The 15,820-nt window shown below is 45.2% G+C and overlaps 1 protein-coding gene across 5 annotated transcripts in view; it reads left to right on the top strand.

Annotated features, from left to right (window-relative positions):
* ABCC5 (ATP binding cassette subfamily C member 5) overlaps positions 1 to 15,820 on the top strand; it is an 83,408-nt gene that overhangs the window by 13,120 nt on the left and 54,468 nt on the right. For 3 of the 5 annotated variants that reach the window (XM_004382292.3, XM_023736805.1, XM_023736804.1), the window contains exons 3-8: positions 7,093 to 7,250; positions 7,430 to 7,585; positions 8,267 to 8,414; positions 13,285 to 13,518; positions 13,671 to 13,844; positions 14,984 to 15,131. In XM_004382292.3, the coding sequence (XP_004382349.1) occupies positions 7,093 to 7,250; positions 7,430 to 7,585; positions 8,267 to 8,414; positions 13,285 to 13,518; positions 13,671 to 13,844; positions 14,984 to 15,131 (1,018 nt within the window). Of the gene's footprint in view, positions 1 to 7,092; positions 7,251 to 7,429; positions 7,586 to 8,266; positions 8,415 to 10,843; positions 12,524 to 13,284; positions 13,519 to 13,670; positions 13,845 to 14,983; positions 15,132 to 15,820 lie in introns of those variants that run through there. The other 2 variants (XM_004382293.2, XM_023736806.1) reach the window with 2 other exon arrangements.

The raw sequence follows: 15,820 nt of genomic DNA on the forward strand, positions 1-15,820 counted from the left end.
GATGAGTGGTGGGGTGCCCCAGTTCATTCACCTGCCCGGGGTAGACTACAGATGAGTGGTGGGATGCCCCAGTTCATTCACCTGCCCGAGGTAAAGTACAGATGAGTGGTGGGATGCCCAAGTTCATTCACCTGCTCAGGATAGCAGAACTACTGCATGGTAGGGCTGAGATTAGCTGGTTCCCTGACTCTAAATAGTGAGTTCTTTCTACCATGTTCTGTTTCCATCCCATGAAAGTTGCGCTGTACAATCTTGCTGACTGTCTTGACTGACATGGCCACTCTTCGGAAGTTCTTAGGGAAGATTTTGAGAAGGTTGGGATTATGTTAATAACCCATTGGGGATTAAGAATGTGGCATGAACTTGGAGAGGAAATGTCCTTAACTTAGTGGGGGAAAGGACCATGTGAGATCTTGATGTCAGCTGGTCTTAGGAGGGCATAAGCTTTTAATATCTTTTTTAATCTAAAAGTAAATTTTAACTTCTTTTTCACTTAATTTTTAATATCCAGAGTTTCTTGAGATCTGTATCTGCTCATACAACCAGTTACCAGTTGCTGTTGAGTCAATTGTACAACCAAAAAAAACCCAAACCAAACCCATTAACGTCCAGTTGATTCCGACCCACAGGGACCCTAGGGGATAGAGTGGAACTGCCCCATAGGGTTTCCAAGGAGCACCTGGTGGATTCAAACTGCTGGCCTGTTGGTTAACAGCCTTATCACTTAACCACTGCGCCACCTGGGTTCCAATTGTACAACAGTTCTCCTCAAAAATTTGTCTTTCTAGATGTTTGCAGAAAAGATTTTACTTGGGCCAAAAGGGTTTCTAAGAAGAAGCTGCCTGTTCTGTATTTGTGTTAAGATCTTCTGAAGTAGGCAGAGGGAAGGCAGAATACATCACAGGATTGAGGTCTGTCAGTTCTGATTGTGCCCCAGATGCAGCTTCCTTTGAAGGGAGCACCAGAGAGGAGAACTGTACCTTTATTCCCCTTGGAAGCAGAGAGGCACCTCTGTTGCCAGTGGATGCCTGCCACCTCTGTGCGCAGGGACAACCTGGATGGGCCCTCAGCCCTGAGGCTTCGGGAGGCTCCCCTGCCATCACACTGTCGCCAGGGAAGGATTGCCTGGCCTCGGGAGTGGTTTCTGGCGCCTGGTATCTTGTCCCAGTGGCCCGTGGTCGCCCGCTCAGCAAACATTCCCCTCTGGCAGCCTGTTAAAATGAGATGGGGCAAACCAGGGAAGCCAGGCTGTCCGGTGTGGTAGGTACACTGGTTCCCACCTGCGGGAGGTTGGTGTTAGCATGCACAGTGGAGGGGGTACCTTCACGGGAAGTCTCTTCTGCAAGAATCCTTGTTGGCTTGTGGATTGAATGTTCTGTTTTTCCTCATCGGGCGACACGTGTGAATGTGTATGTGTTCCCTCACCTGTGTTGGAACCTTCCTTGACAGAGTCTGAATTTCATTGTCCCATAGAGCTCCCCAGTTTCCCCCCACCCCCACTCCATTGCCAACATCCTGGTAGGAAAAAAAAATGCTCAGTGTCTCCTAGCCACATAGTCCTAGGGCAGGTATCAACAGCAGTGGTGTTTCCTTGTTTCCTGCTTTCTCAACTCCTGGATCACACTGGTGTTTTTCCCTTTGGAATGAATCAGTGCTGTGATGCCTGACTGTGTCCCTTTGGAATGAATCAGTGCTGCGATGCCTGACTGTGTGGCCATAACTGTCTGACCACGGGGAGCCTTCCAGGTCACCATGCCTCATAAGAGCTGTAGCACAGAGATGTGTGTTCTTATCCTGTCTCAGAAGATGCTTTATTTAAAAAGTTACTTATAAAATGGATTTGAAGCATCATACAGTAAAAAACAAATAGGGTTAGGGCATTTGGCCTCCTGAAACACATCCGCCTAGATCAGCATAGGTGAATTACCACGCTGATAGCTATTTAGCTATCTAGGGCCACCTCAGCATTATTGACTTTTAGGGGCAGTTAATTCTTTGTTGTGGTGGCTGTCCTGTGCCTTGAAGGATATTTAGCAGTGTCCTTGGCCTCTCCCCTAGAAGCACCTCTTCAGCTGGGACAACCAAAAATGCCTCCAAACATTGGCAGGTGTCCCCTGGGGGGACAGAATCACTCCCAGTTGAGAACTACTGAGCTACACTTGGCAATATGGTAGCCACTAGCCACATGTGGCTACTGAGCATTTGAAGCATGGGCTGTTCGTGTTGATGAAGAATATTGAATATACTGTGGATTGCCAGAGAATGAACAAATCAGTCGTAGAAGGTATACAACCAGAGTGCTCCTTGGAAGCACAGACAGTGAGACTTTGTGTTTGTCATGTTTGGTGAAGTAGAGGGGTCAGCAAAAACGAGGGAAACCTCAGTGAGACGGACTGACACAATAGCTACAGCAATGGACTCAAACATACCAGTGTTCACAAAGATGGCACAGGAGCAGGCAGCATTTCGTCTGTTACACATAAGGTCACTATGAGTTGGAGCCGACTCAACGGCAACTGCGATGGTTAAGGTTGTGTGTCAACTTGTCCGGGCTGCGAGTCTCAGTAGTTTGGCAGTTAGGTTGGAATTTGGCAGTTAGGTAATGTTGTAGTCACCCTCCGTTTGTGATCTGATGTAGTCACCCTCCATTTTGTGATCTGATGTAGTCATCCCCCATTTTGTGATCTGGGGTAAGCAGCCCATCAGTTAAAAAGGGATTTTTCTTGGGAGTGTGGCCTGCATCCAATGTATATATAGATACATATCTTAAGGACACATAGCATAGTGATTAAGAGCATGAACTTTTGAGCCTAGAGTTAAATCCCTGCTGTTACTTAACATTTCTTTGACTCAGTTTCCTCAGCTGTAAAACTGGGGTAGTAGTAGTAACTGCCTCATAGGGTTGTTATCAGGATTAAATGAGTTAACATCTGTAACATGTTTAAAACAGTGCCTGGCACATAGTAAGTGCTATGTAAGTTTGCTTATAAAATTAATTTGCACAAATGTTTGCCTTTACAGATAATGCTAGTTATGAGATTTGGCTATAAACAAGGAAGATTGTCCTGGCTCCCTCTGTTTATTGCTAATATCACAGAGTAGCCAGGTCGAGGCAGCTCAGGTCAACAAAATAGAACTGGAAGTGCTAAAGCTAATAGAAGTTCTGTTTTGCAATGATGCTGGAGTACTTATTCTATAATAAAGGTTTATTGTGCAAACTGGGTGTTTACTTGCCAGGAGCTTGTTGTTATTGTCCAGTTGGCTGTGACTCATGGTGATCTTATGTATAACAGAATGAAACATTGCCTGGTCCTGTCTGTCTTCATGGTCGGTGATATGTTTGAGTCCATAGCTAGGAGCTATACTCCTTAATTCTGTAATTCCAATGATGGGAATTTATCCTCAGTAATCCAGAAAGAGCAGGAAAATGCCATAATTGTTTATTATGCTATTAATAATAAGCAAAACAACTGGAACCTCTGAACAGAGGTGGAACAGTTAAGAAAGACTCCTCAGTGGCTCATCGGGAAGCTACTAGGTGATAACGATGCAGATTGTGAGGCGACATGAAGATATTTTAGTTGACATTTAAATAATAGGTGCCAAGCACTACACTGTGCTAGGGGCCAAGGATATAAACAAGAATAAGGCACCCCGCCCTCCAGGAGCCCTTACCAGAAGCATCCCACCGCAGTGTACAGATGCAGAGGAACATAAACCAAACCAAACCCGTTGCCGTCAAGTCGATTCCGACTCATAGCAACCCTGTAGGGCAGAGTAGAACTGCCCCATAGGGTTTCCAAGGCTGTAATCTCTACAGAAACAGACCGCCACATCTTCCTCTCACGGAGCAGCTAGTGGGTTCAAACCAGCAACCTTTCGGTTAGCAGCCGAGCGCTTAATCACTGTGGTGAAAATATACACACCAAAATATTTACCAGCACGACTTCCACATTTACAATTCAGTGATATTGATTACATTTTTCATGTTGTGCCACCATTATCATTATCCTTTTCCAAAATATTCTGCCACCATTAACATAAACTCAGCGCCCCCAAACAGAACTTCCCCCTCCCCCTCTCTCCCAGCCCGGTAACCATTAATAATCTTTGGTTTCTATTATTTTCTTATTTCATATACGTGAGATCATATAGTATTTGTCTTTTTTGATTTCCTTATTTGGTCAGCATAATGATTTCAGTGTCCATCCAGGTGGTGACACGCATCGGAGCTCATTTCTCTTTAGAACTGTGTGGTTTTCAGTTGTATGGATGTACCGCATCTCGTTTATCCTTCCGTCTATTGATGGCATTTTGGTGGTTTCCACCTTTTGGCTATTGTGAAAAATACTGCAACAAACATTGATGTACAGGTTTCTATTTGTGTTCCTGCTTTCACTTCTGCTGGGTATATAAATACCTAGGATTGGGATTGCTGAGTCATGTGGTAGTTCAACTTTTTGAGGAACTGCCGAACTGTTTTCGTCCATGGCTGTACCATTTTACATTCCCACCAGCAATGGATGAGGCTTCCAGTAGAGACAAACTCTCCGACACTGGTTTCTCGTTTTTTTATGATTGCCGTTCTAACTGGGGTGAGGTGATATCTCGTTGTGATTTTGATTTGTCGTTGTTGTTAGGTGCCGTTGCGTTGGTTCTGACTCATAGCGACCCTGCGCACAACAGAACGAAATACTGCCCAGTCCTGCGTCATCCTCATAATTGTTGCTATGTTTGAGCCCACTGTTGCAGCCACTGTGTCAGTCCATCTTGTTGAGGATCTTTCTCTTTTTCGCTGACCCCCTGCTTTACCAAGCATGATATCCTTCTCCAGGGAGTGGTCCCCCCTGATAACATGTCCAAAGTATGTAAGACGAAGTCTCACCATCCTTGTTTCTAAGGAACATTCTCCCAAGACAGATTTGCTCATTCTTCTGGCAATCCATGGTATATTGGTTTTGATTTACATCTCCCTAATGACTAATAAGGAGCCTTGGTGGCACAGTGGTTAAGTTCTCAGCTGCTAATCAAAAGGCTGACTGAGGGTTCAAACCCACTAGCTGCTCAGAGGGAGGAAGACGTGGCAGTCTGCTTCCGTAAAGATTTACAGCCGAAATAAATAAATCAAAAGATTTACAGTGCCCCCAGACTCCCTTTTAGCTCAGTGGTAAAGTCACGCCCGAGGTTCACTGTTCAGCTGGGGATTGGACAGCCCCATAAAACAAAACGGGACTAATGAGGCACAGCAGTCCAGGGACAAGGACTAGAAGGCAGGAGGGGACAGGAAAGCTGGAGATAGGGAAATCAAAGTTGAGTGAGGACAGTGTTGATGTGTAGTGAGGTTGTTAACCATTGTCATAGGGCAGTATGTGTACTAACTGTTTAATGAGAAACTGTTCTGTTCTGTAAACCTTCATCTAAAGTGAGAATAGCAGCACAACTGGAAGAGCATAGTCGACGTCACTGAATTGTACATGTAGAAATTTTTGAAATGGTGTATCTTTGGCTATGTATATTTTCACCAAAAAAAAGGTCCTCCAAGGCCGAGAAGGGAGCGTGTCTACATGTTGTGGGGTTGTTAACCAATGTCATAAAACAATATGTGTACTGTTTAATGAGAAAATATTTGTTCTGTAAACCTTCACCTAAAGTACAATAAAAAAAAAAATTAAAAAAAAAAAAGATTTACAGCTTTGGAAACCCTATGGAGCAGTTCTCCTCTGTTCTATAGGCTCTCTCTGAGTCTGAACTGACTTGATGGCAATGGGTTTTTTTGTTTTGTTTTTTTTTAACAGCTAATAATGTTGAGCATCTTTTCATCTGCTGTTTGGCCATTTGAATGTCCTCTCTGGATATTCAAGTCTGTTCAAGTCCTTTGCCCATTTTTTGATTGGGTGGGTTGTTTTTTTGTTGTTAAGTGGTAGAAGTTTTATATATATTTTGGTTATTAGGCCCTTATTTGATACATGGTTCCTGAAAATTTTCTCCCAATCTGTATGTTCTTTTCACTTTGTTGATCGAAATAACTAGTTTTTAATGTTTTTATTTCGAACTTCCAGGGAAGTTGCAGGAAAAGTACAGAGAATTCCTGTTTACCTTTCACCCAGATTTCCCGTTAACATTTTGCCACATTTGCTCTATCACTCTCCCTCAGTGTAGGTATATATAAACCTCTTTCTTGCCCAGCCCTTTGAGAGTAGGTTGTAGATATGATGCCCCTTTGCCCCTAAAAGCTCAAGTGTATTTTCCTGTATGTTAGGTGCTGCACCACTTAACTTTTCCTGGACTTGAGGATCTATTTTTTCTTGCTATTTTACAGTAATTGCTGGAAGTATTTATGACCATGTGAACGTCACTACTCAGAGAGAAAAGGGTAGTGAATGCACTTATCATCCTTACTGGAGGGACATGAGGCTTCTGCTACTTCTGCAACAGGAAGGCATAATCTTTGAGTTACTTTTAGGATAAATGGGGATAGATGTGTCCAGAGTCTTGGCCCACCCTCCTCTGCCTCAGTCAGACCTCGAATGACCTGAGTTTTTTGTTAATTTAATGGACATTTATAAGCTTCACAGTAAATATGTATGACTTTGTACTTCCACTCGTGAACCCCTCTGCTTCATACTGCAGGGAATTCTGGGTATTAGAGCTCTTTAGCCGGCAGCCAGGGGGAGGACCCATGTTCCGCTCTCCCAATTGCTGATAAGGCAGAGAGAGAGGAGCCCTGTGTACATCTTGGGTCTTTCTGCATGACCTGGCTATTTAGTTGGGGGTGGTTGTGAGGTTTTTGTCATAGAAAACAGGCAATAGAGTTTGTAGTTGGTAGCAAAGTAATTGACTCTCAGTCCACACTGGGAAATGAAAGCTAAAACATGTTGGTGATAAAAATATAAATTTTGAATATCTTGTTTAAGGTTCCTTAGCAAGTTCCCGGCATACAAAGCTAGTGTGTAACCTCCTGACCCTTGTGATTTCTCAGTTAAGATGAATCTGGTTTGCAGTATGAGTCGCTGGATCCGTTAGATTGGCCTCCCCCCTGCTTTTCTCAGGTTCATTAATCGTGCTTTTTCCTCTCTTCGTATCTTAAAACAGGTGGAATGCCAGGATGCCTTGGAAACCGCGGCCCGAGCTGAGGGTCTTTCCCTGGATGTCTCCGTCCACTCTCAGCTGAGAATCCTGGATGAGGAACATCCCAGGGGAAAGTACCATCATGGCTTAAGCGTTCTGAAGCCCATCCGGACCACTTCCAAGTAAGAGGCTCTGCTGGTTCATAACTCATCCGTGAAGCGTCAAGAGCATTTTTGACACTTCGGGGCTAAAATCCAACCACTTGGGAAGACCTGTTTTTAGTCGGGAGCTCTGTTTTCTAAGCAATGTTATAAATGCCGGCCAGCCTCTGTGTTGAGAGTTTTGTGATTTCTCTCCTTAGACACCAGCACCCCGTGGACAATGCTGGGCTATTCTCCTGTATGACTTTCTCCTGGCTAACTTCCCTGGCCCGCGTGGCCTACAAGAAGGGGGAGCTCTTAATGGAGGACGTGTGGCCTTTGTCCAAGTACGAGTCTTCCGACGTGAACTGCAGAAGGTAGGCGTCTCCGATTCACCCTCCTCTCCCAATACTGGATACGTAGGGCCTGAGCTAGGCGTGTGGGTCCAGCAGTGTGAAGCCCACAGCTCGGTGTCCTTTTAAGATCTGAGCTGTCCTGTGGAGGGAGGGACGCCTGGGGATGACTTTCTCTTTGCTCTTCGGCTTGATCTCCTATATCTGCTTTAATCCTGTTTTAACCACGGGCTTTCTCTCTCTCTCTCAGCCCCGCTTCTCTTCCTGAGTCTGCAGGGAGATTATGTTGCTGCCTTGTGACAGAGTACATTTTTGTGGTAGCCGATTGTCATGATTAAGCTCTAGTTTACAGCTTTACATGTTACCACAGGATCCTTCAGAAAGGGTTGGGGACCCTTGAGAAAGGAAGTTCTTATCCACAAACAAGTTTTATTGAGAGACAGTTTTTCTGGGTGGAAGAAAAGACCTTTGTTCTCATCCTTTTCCGAATCCTGAAAGCCTCCCTATACAGAGTAAATACGTAGCTATCCAACAAGGGCGTTTTTTTCCAGGCCTGTGGAGGTAGTGACTACGTACATAATTTTAGAGGAGAAATTCTGTGAGTAGTTTCAAAGCCTGGAGACCAAAAGCGATGGCAGGAGGGAAGCTAGGGTGTGCCTTTTCACCTGTGGAGATGTATAACGGAGGACATGTGCCCTTGTTAAGACTAGAGAGACTGTGGCAAGAAGAGCTGAATGAAGTTGGGCCAGACGCTGCTTCCCTCCGAAGGGTTGTGTGGATCTTCTGTCGCACCAGGCTCATCCTGTCCATCGTGTGCCTGATGATCACGCAGCTGGCTGGCTTCAGTGGACCAGTAAGTTCTAACCATCCTTTCTGACAGTCTCCAGGGGCCCGGCCATGGCCAGCTCTAACACTCTTGTTCTGTTCCAGGGGTTTGTGCTCACCTTTGGGCTAGTTAGCAGCCTTAGCGATGCCTCCAGGTCTGTTGAAAGGGGACGATTGACTTCAGAGTGGTTGGTGATTTGTAAGCAGCTGGAAGGAGAAGGGGGCCACGTTGCCGGTGGAGAAATGAAACTGGCTCGCTTCCCTGGGGCGGGGGTGAAACTGAACTGATTCTGGTTCCGAACAGGATTGTGCTCCTCTGTGGTGTGTTGACGTGAAATGACAGTCTTGGTTTGGGACAGCCGTGTCTCGGCAGTGCTGTGAGTGGGCGAGAGGAGTGTTGTGTGGCAAGGCTGGTGAGCTGGCGGTAGTGACATACTGAATCCTGGGCATGGGCCACGGAGGCAGAGTGAGCACGTGTTGTTGGACGGTTCTGTGGCGAGTGAGCCCTGAAGAAGCTAGAGGGCTGTTGAGGTTTTTAGAGTCTGACCTGGAGTCCATTGAGTTTTGGTTTATAGCGTAAACTGTGTGTCGAGTGTAGGGGTGGCAGCATGGTGTTTTCCTAGTCTGTCCCAAAGCAGAGTAGGTAAGAGAGCCTTTGACATTCACGCTGTTTTCTGGGCGCTTGTTTCTTACACCTGCTGTGTGGCCTCACACTTGAGACTTGGATTAAACCTATTTTCTACACATTTGCCTTGAGGCATCGGAGCAGTGGCACAGCTTGTACTGTGCGTTTCTCGTGTGTGGGTAAGCTGGAGGTACATGGGTTTGGTAAGTATACACCTAAGATGCATGGTAATTAAGGAAAACTAATCTACAGGGTTTTATTTTGTTGTTGTTATTGTTTTTAATGTTCGATGCCTTTTAAAGTTTTGATCTTTTTTTCTGAAGCAGAGAACAGTACTTACTTTTCTCGTATTGGGGGTCTGTATTCATTGACTAACATGCTTTTCTGTAACTTTCAAGCAAGAGGGACCATGTAACTCAATGCTATGTAACGTTATGTTATTGTCCAAAATGGCAAACGTTTTCATAGGAGCAACCTCCGCCAAGAAGAGCTTCTGTCATTGTTTCACTACAGGGCTGGTGGCTGCCCTGGTCTTTCTTCTGTAGAATTCTTTCAGCTGGGTAGCGAGGTAGAAGGCTTTCTTGATATGGTGATAATGGGCTTTCTTGATTCCATCTGGTCAGTGCAAGAAATTCATTGACCCCCGCCCCCCTTAAAAAAATCCATGGATTGTTGGGATTTTGACTTTTTACTTGGGGAGAAAAAAAAACTTAGCTATGCATGTTCAGCTTGGTGCCTTACCAGTCATTCCCTTGAGCCTCTGCGTATTCCTTACTCTTTTAAGGCGCAGCACACTGGAATACTAATCTCTAGTAAATTCCTCTAGATCCCGGGAAAACTGAGAGCCTTCCTTTAACAGGAAAACAGCAGCAGGCTTTTGCTTCTCTTGCCCTCCGGGGAAGACCGCCTTAAGCCAGTGTTCTTTCAGGAGATCCTGTCCTAGACCAGTCACAAAAGCATTGAACCTGTCCCTTTTTATTGATAAAAGACTTAAAAGTGTAACCAGGGCCAACTTTTTTTTTTTTGGAGCTCTGATTCTAATGAATTTCTTTTTAATTGGAAATTGAAGAGCCAGGCTGGTGTTGAGATTTGTACTGGCAATGAATGAGCGTTTTAAATCCTTTTGAGGGGCATCCGTTTCAGATTTTCGCACATTTTCTAATCTGGCATGACTTTCAAACTGGCTTAGTCTGTTCTTACAGAAATGTACGTAAGGACGAAGACTCCCCAAAGATGGGCTCCCCAAATACGGCATCACACATCTTATCCCTTCTCAGAAGTCACTGAACCCTGGTGGCCACACGTGGAACAAAGGAAACACAACAAGCTGTGGTTTGGGTTTTTGTTTTTGTTGTTTAAACTGCTGGCCAGCCCAGGCCGGGCATTTAAGCATCAAAGTGATCCAAAGGTTTCTCTGAGGCCAGAGGACCAGTGCTCAGTGTAGGGCGCACAGGGGCCACGATAATGTTCACAGAGCACCAGAATCCATGAATATGATCCCGACCCAAGATGAGCAGCCAGGTGGCTAAACCTCCAGAGAGATGCTCTGGATTAAGACAGTTTTCATGGAACAGGCCTGACCTCTGATTTGTGTGTAGAGAATTAGCATCCGCCTGTAGACATGCAAGGGAAGGCTGCCCCCTGCAGTGTTCTCTTGGTGAATGCTAACTTTCCCAGAGGGCCTTTTGGGGAAAGGACAGTGAAAAGCCCTTTAGAGAGGTAAGTTTCCTGCCCTTCCGACCTCTCTCCAGCTGCAGCTTGCTTGGCGCTGTCAGGATCTGGATTTGGGGGGAGTCTCTGTAGTGGAACCAGTGACAGAAGCTGTTCTTTAGAATTTTCAGGATGGCTGTGTTCTGCGGTCAGAATGAGAGAGTCAAGCTGGGCAGAGTCTCTCGCCAAGAGTTCAGGTAAGGTAAAGTTTCTTCACTGGGACTGCTTTCCACAGCCAGACAGCTATGCTGACAGTCTCAAGTTTTCTCCCAGTTTGTTTAAATTTAAATGGTTAAACTTGTAACTTTTAAAAACTAATAAGTTTTGGTTGGATTTTTCATGCAAACCTCTTTTTTATTTTTTCTTTTTCTTTACTTTATCCCATGCAAAATGGTTTGAAATGTGATTGTTAAAACCGTATGTGTTGGAAATTCTTTAATCTGCTGTTTCCTCTTTTCCTTCCCCTTTGAAAATTTTACCTAGTATAAACATTCATTATGTCTCTTACCTCCCCTGCCTGCTCCGCCCCTCTGGGAGGGGCTGATGCTAGTACCCCGTGCTGAAAAAAATGGCACTATAAAGGTATGGGAAGGAAGGAACCCCAACAACAACCTGCTGTCCTTTCACGCCTTCCTTTGGAGACTGGTCCATCGGCCGTGGTGTGTGAGAAAATGCTTTACTGCTCCGCCATCTTACTGAGTTGCTTCACGTGACGAGAGAGGGTTTTGACCCTGCCATTCAGTGACTCAGTTCCACATTTTGGATTGCATACTGGAAAAGAAGCCAATCTTCTTGCTAGTAAACCAACAACCCAGCTGTATACAGTTGTGACCCACACAATGGATATACACCTAAAAATCGGAGGGAGGGGAGAGGTGGGAGACAATAGTCATCTGAATTGGAAATCTATTCCATCAGGTTATTTACTGGAACTTGACATAAATCTGATTGGTGGGGATCTCCTAGAATCTAGTGGACATCTGGTATTAATTTACTCTCCGGAAAAAGGAGATTAATACAAACCATCCCAGAGAGAATCTGGGTTCTGGAATGCAGCATTAGCTACCTCAGAACACTCGTGTCTGGCTTCAGTTTTGTCTGTCATTGGGCGCTGGCTTACAGCTGCGGTAACCTTTGCTATAAGGAACCGGGCTAGATGGGATGGAGGGGGTTCTCATTGAGTTAATTTTTTTTTTTTTTATCCTTCAGGGTTGGGGATCGATTTTGGCTTTCTTCTGTTGTGGTTTGTTTTGTTTCATTTTTGGCAAAACCAATTTTAGCTGCAAGGACTTGCAAAGACTGTGAAGGATGCCACTGGGTTTTCCTCGGGGGCTAGGTTTTGTATTCTGTCTGGAGCAGAGGCAATTCCTCACAGCCTAGCGAACCTCTAGTGCCAGCGATTTTAAACCGAGTACCACTTTGGGGGAGTTTTCCGTTTTGTTTTGTTTTTTAATTCTCTTTCTTCAGCTCAAGGTCTTTATTCCTAGAGAATATCTACTCCGTTGCAGAATCGTTGCGACTCCTGGAGCCCTAACCCGTTAAGTGCTCTCAGCTTGATGTACTACTTCGGACTCTGGAAATAGATGTTGGCTCTGTTCTGTATTTCCACTGTGTGTAGTTAAAACAACAGTCGGAGGCCAGATGACCTGTTAGATGGCTTAGCCCTGTATAACTTGACTCTGTATGATCCCATTGTATGTTACCACAATGCTCCTGCTGTTGTACAGTGTTTGTGAGATGCTCTTTGAAGATGGTACTTTTCTTTCTTTATTTTTGATTTTCAATAAAAGTACGTTACCGCCCACCTCCTGGTATTTAATGCTGTTGCTGAATGTGCCTTGTGTGAGTGTGTGCCCCAGCGTTGCAGGACCTCAGAGCTGGAGGTGCCACTCGGTGGTTCTTGGGGGCTGGCTGCCTCCCCTCTCTGCAGGTGGTGTTAGACATATGCTACCTGAGGTAACATGTTTTTGTTTTTGGGAGGGAGCGGGGTGCGGGGAGGGCCCGTGGGGAGGGTGTCTGGATTTCTGATAGTCTGCTGTGTTTGCTGTCTCCTGTACCATTAAACTGCTGATGTTTATTTTCAGGAATGTTTTGCAAATGCACTTCTCACCCTCCCCCAGTACAACTGTAGGTACACTGTTCCTTTTTCTCAAATAAGCACGTTTGAAACGATCCCCCAAAAAAGGTCTTAATTTCACTTAAAGAAATGTATCGATGTGTGGAAATACTGCAATAAGGTCCAAGATATACTTTTGATGTCCAAGTGTTTAGAATCAGCCTCAGCTCACGGACAGGTTTGTGTGACGTTAGAAAGAGTCACGGTCTTGATGGTATACTTCAGGAACAGAGCCTCGGCTCCGAGCCACCTCCTGCGAAATGCCCTAAGTAAACCACCGCAGGCCGGCTGTCAGTCCTGTTTGGTCCTCCAGGGAGGCTTTGCCTTGCTTGCGTACTTCACCACTGTACAGTGGAGGGGCCTGCTCTTTCTAATTTAACACAAAACTGTGGCGCTGTGCGTGGGTGCTGTGGAGATGCTGACGGTGGTGTGTGTTTCTCCCTGTAGGCCTTTATGGTGAAGCACCTCTTGGAGTACGCCCAGGCAGCAGAATCTAACCTGCAGTACAGCTTGCTGTTAGTCCTGGGCCTCTTTCTGACAGAAATCATACGATCTTGGTCGCTGGCACTGACCTGGGCGTTGAATTACCGAACTGGTGTCCGCTTGCGGGGGGCCATCCTCACCATGGCATTCAAGAAGATCCTTAAATTGAAGAACATTAAAGAGAAGTCTCTGGGCGAGGTGAGTGAGGGAGGGGTGTTTGCTTCAGGGCAGAGAGCAAGTTACAGCTTGAGCTCTTTCTTTCCTTTGGGGCCCAGCTCTGTCCTTCACCCTCCTGAGACAAGTGGCCCGCGTCATTGCAGCGCCCTCTCACTGCTGTCTGTGTCCCGCAGCTCATCAACATCTGCTCTAATGATGGGCAGAGGATGTTTGAAGCAGCCGCCGTCGGCAGCTTGCTGGCTGGAGGACCTGTTGTTGCCATCTTAGGCATGATTTATAATGTAATTATTCTGGGACCTACGGGCTTCCTGGGATCAGCTGTTTTTATCCTCTTTTATCCAGCAATGGTGAGTAAGCCTCCTATCTTTATCTTGGCAGCTTCTCCTTGGGAGATGAGTTACTTCCATTGGGCTCTAGTAGGTATCACTGAGGTATCACATCTCTGATGGGAAATTTCCTCAGAGCAGAAGAAGTCTGGAAAGAGAGCTCAGTGCTTAGTTCATATAGGCAGAGTTTTGACTTGAGAGGAAGTGAGTGGCTCCTAATGAGATGAAAAAAGAGAGACTCCGCATGAGGGAGAAGGCCAGCAGGTGCTCCCAGGTAGCACAGGAGGGTTTGAGTTACTCCGTCTTGATATTATTATTATTATTTTTGTACTTTAGGTGAAGGTTTACTGACCAAACTAGTTTCTCATTAAACAGTTAGTACGCATTGTTTTGTGACATTGGTTGCCAACCCCATGACATGTCAACGCTCTCCGTTCTCGAACATTGGTTCCCCATTACCAGCTTTCCTGTCCCCTCCTGCCTTTTGGCCCTTGCCCCCGGGGCTGGTGAGCCCGTTTAGTCTCGTTTTGTTTTATGGGCCTGTCTAATCTTTGGCTGAAGGGTGAACCTCAAGAGTGACTTCATTACTGAGCTATAAGCGTGTCCACGAGCCATACTCTCAGGGTTTCTCCAGTCTCTGTCAGTGTTTTTTTTTGTGAGTTAGAATTTTGTTCTATATTTATCTCGAACTCTGTCCAGGACTCTCTATTGTGCTCCCTGTCAGAGCAGTTGGTGGTGGTAGCCGGGCACCATCTAGTTGTGCTGGACTCAGCCTGGTGGAGGCTGTGGTAGATGTGGTCCCTTAGTCCTTTGGACTAATCTTTCCCTTGTGTCTTCGGTTTTCTTCATTGAGTTACTCCATCTTGAGTCGATGCTAACCGATACGCCTCTCCTGTGTCCCTTTTGAGAGCACTAAGTATCTGTGATTGATATGAGAACAAATATTTATTTGTTTTAATTGCCTTGCAAGGGGATAAGAATTAACTAATCTTTGACGGTAATTTATTAGACCACTTTTATTAAAAAACATCTGGCCTGACCCAGAAAACAGGATTATATGCTCATTTTATTTAGAGTAACCGATGTATTTCCTAGAAAGGCTAGGCAGTTTATAAGTCTGAATGAGCTCTAATTTGGCAGGACTTTGCTTTTCTTTTCAGATGTTTGCATCACGGTTCACTGCATATTTCAGGAGAAAATGCGTGGCCGCTACAGATGACCGTGTCCAGAAGATGAATGAAGTCCTCACCTACATTAAATTTATTAAAATGTATGCCTGGGTCAAAGCGTTTTCTCAGAGCGTTCAAAGTGAGTGTGAAGATTTCATATGTGTGTGTAGTGAAGGTCTTTGGGTTCTTTGGGTCTGATCATCCACACACTTTGGTTCCTGGGCACATTAGATACTAGGAATCCTAATGTCACAGGAGCATCATAGCATAAAATGTTTACATTGAAAGGAATCTTAGAGACTTGAACCCATATCCTCATTTCACAAATGCCCTAAGAAGGTCCCAGGATAACACAAGTTAGGAGTAGGTCATTCGGTTTCAAAGCACTACCTACCTATACCCTCATTCTGCCCACGATTTTCCGGCCTAGCCTCAAGGAGGTCTACCTTTGCCCCCAGCCCTCTATGGTTATCTATGCACCAAAGGTAGTTCTGTGATCCTAACTGGGCTGCATGCTGGAGAAAGCACTCCACGGCTGGACTCTGGTCCTAGCTCTGCCGCTCCCTAGGGATTGTTTGTTTGCTTAAATAACTGATTTCCGTTGAGTCATGAGGCTATCAGTACCTTACCGTCCTGATGAGTAAATTCGATGCAGACATAGACACATCAAATGTGTAAGCGCCATAAAACTGGGAGGAATAATTAGCACAAATTGGAGGTTCAAAAAGATCTTAACAAAAGTTGGAATGATAGGCCTAAAAAAAAAAAAGTAGATTTTAAATTAAGGAGGATGTATTTAAAGGCAACAAATAAAGTATAAAAATGTAT

Source organism: Trichechus manatus, unplaced genomic scaffold (assembly GCF_000243295.1).
Source record: "Trichechus manatus latirostris isolate Lorelei unplaced genomic scaffold, TriManLat1.0 scaffold00092, whole genome shotgun sequence".
NCBI lineage: Eukaryota > Metazoa > Chordata > Mammalia > Sirenia > Trichechidae > Trichechus > Trichechus manatus.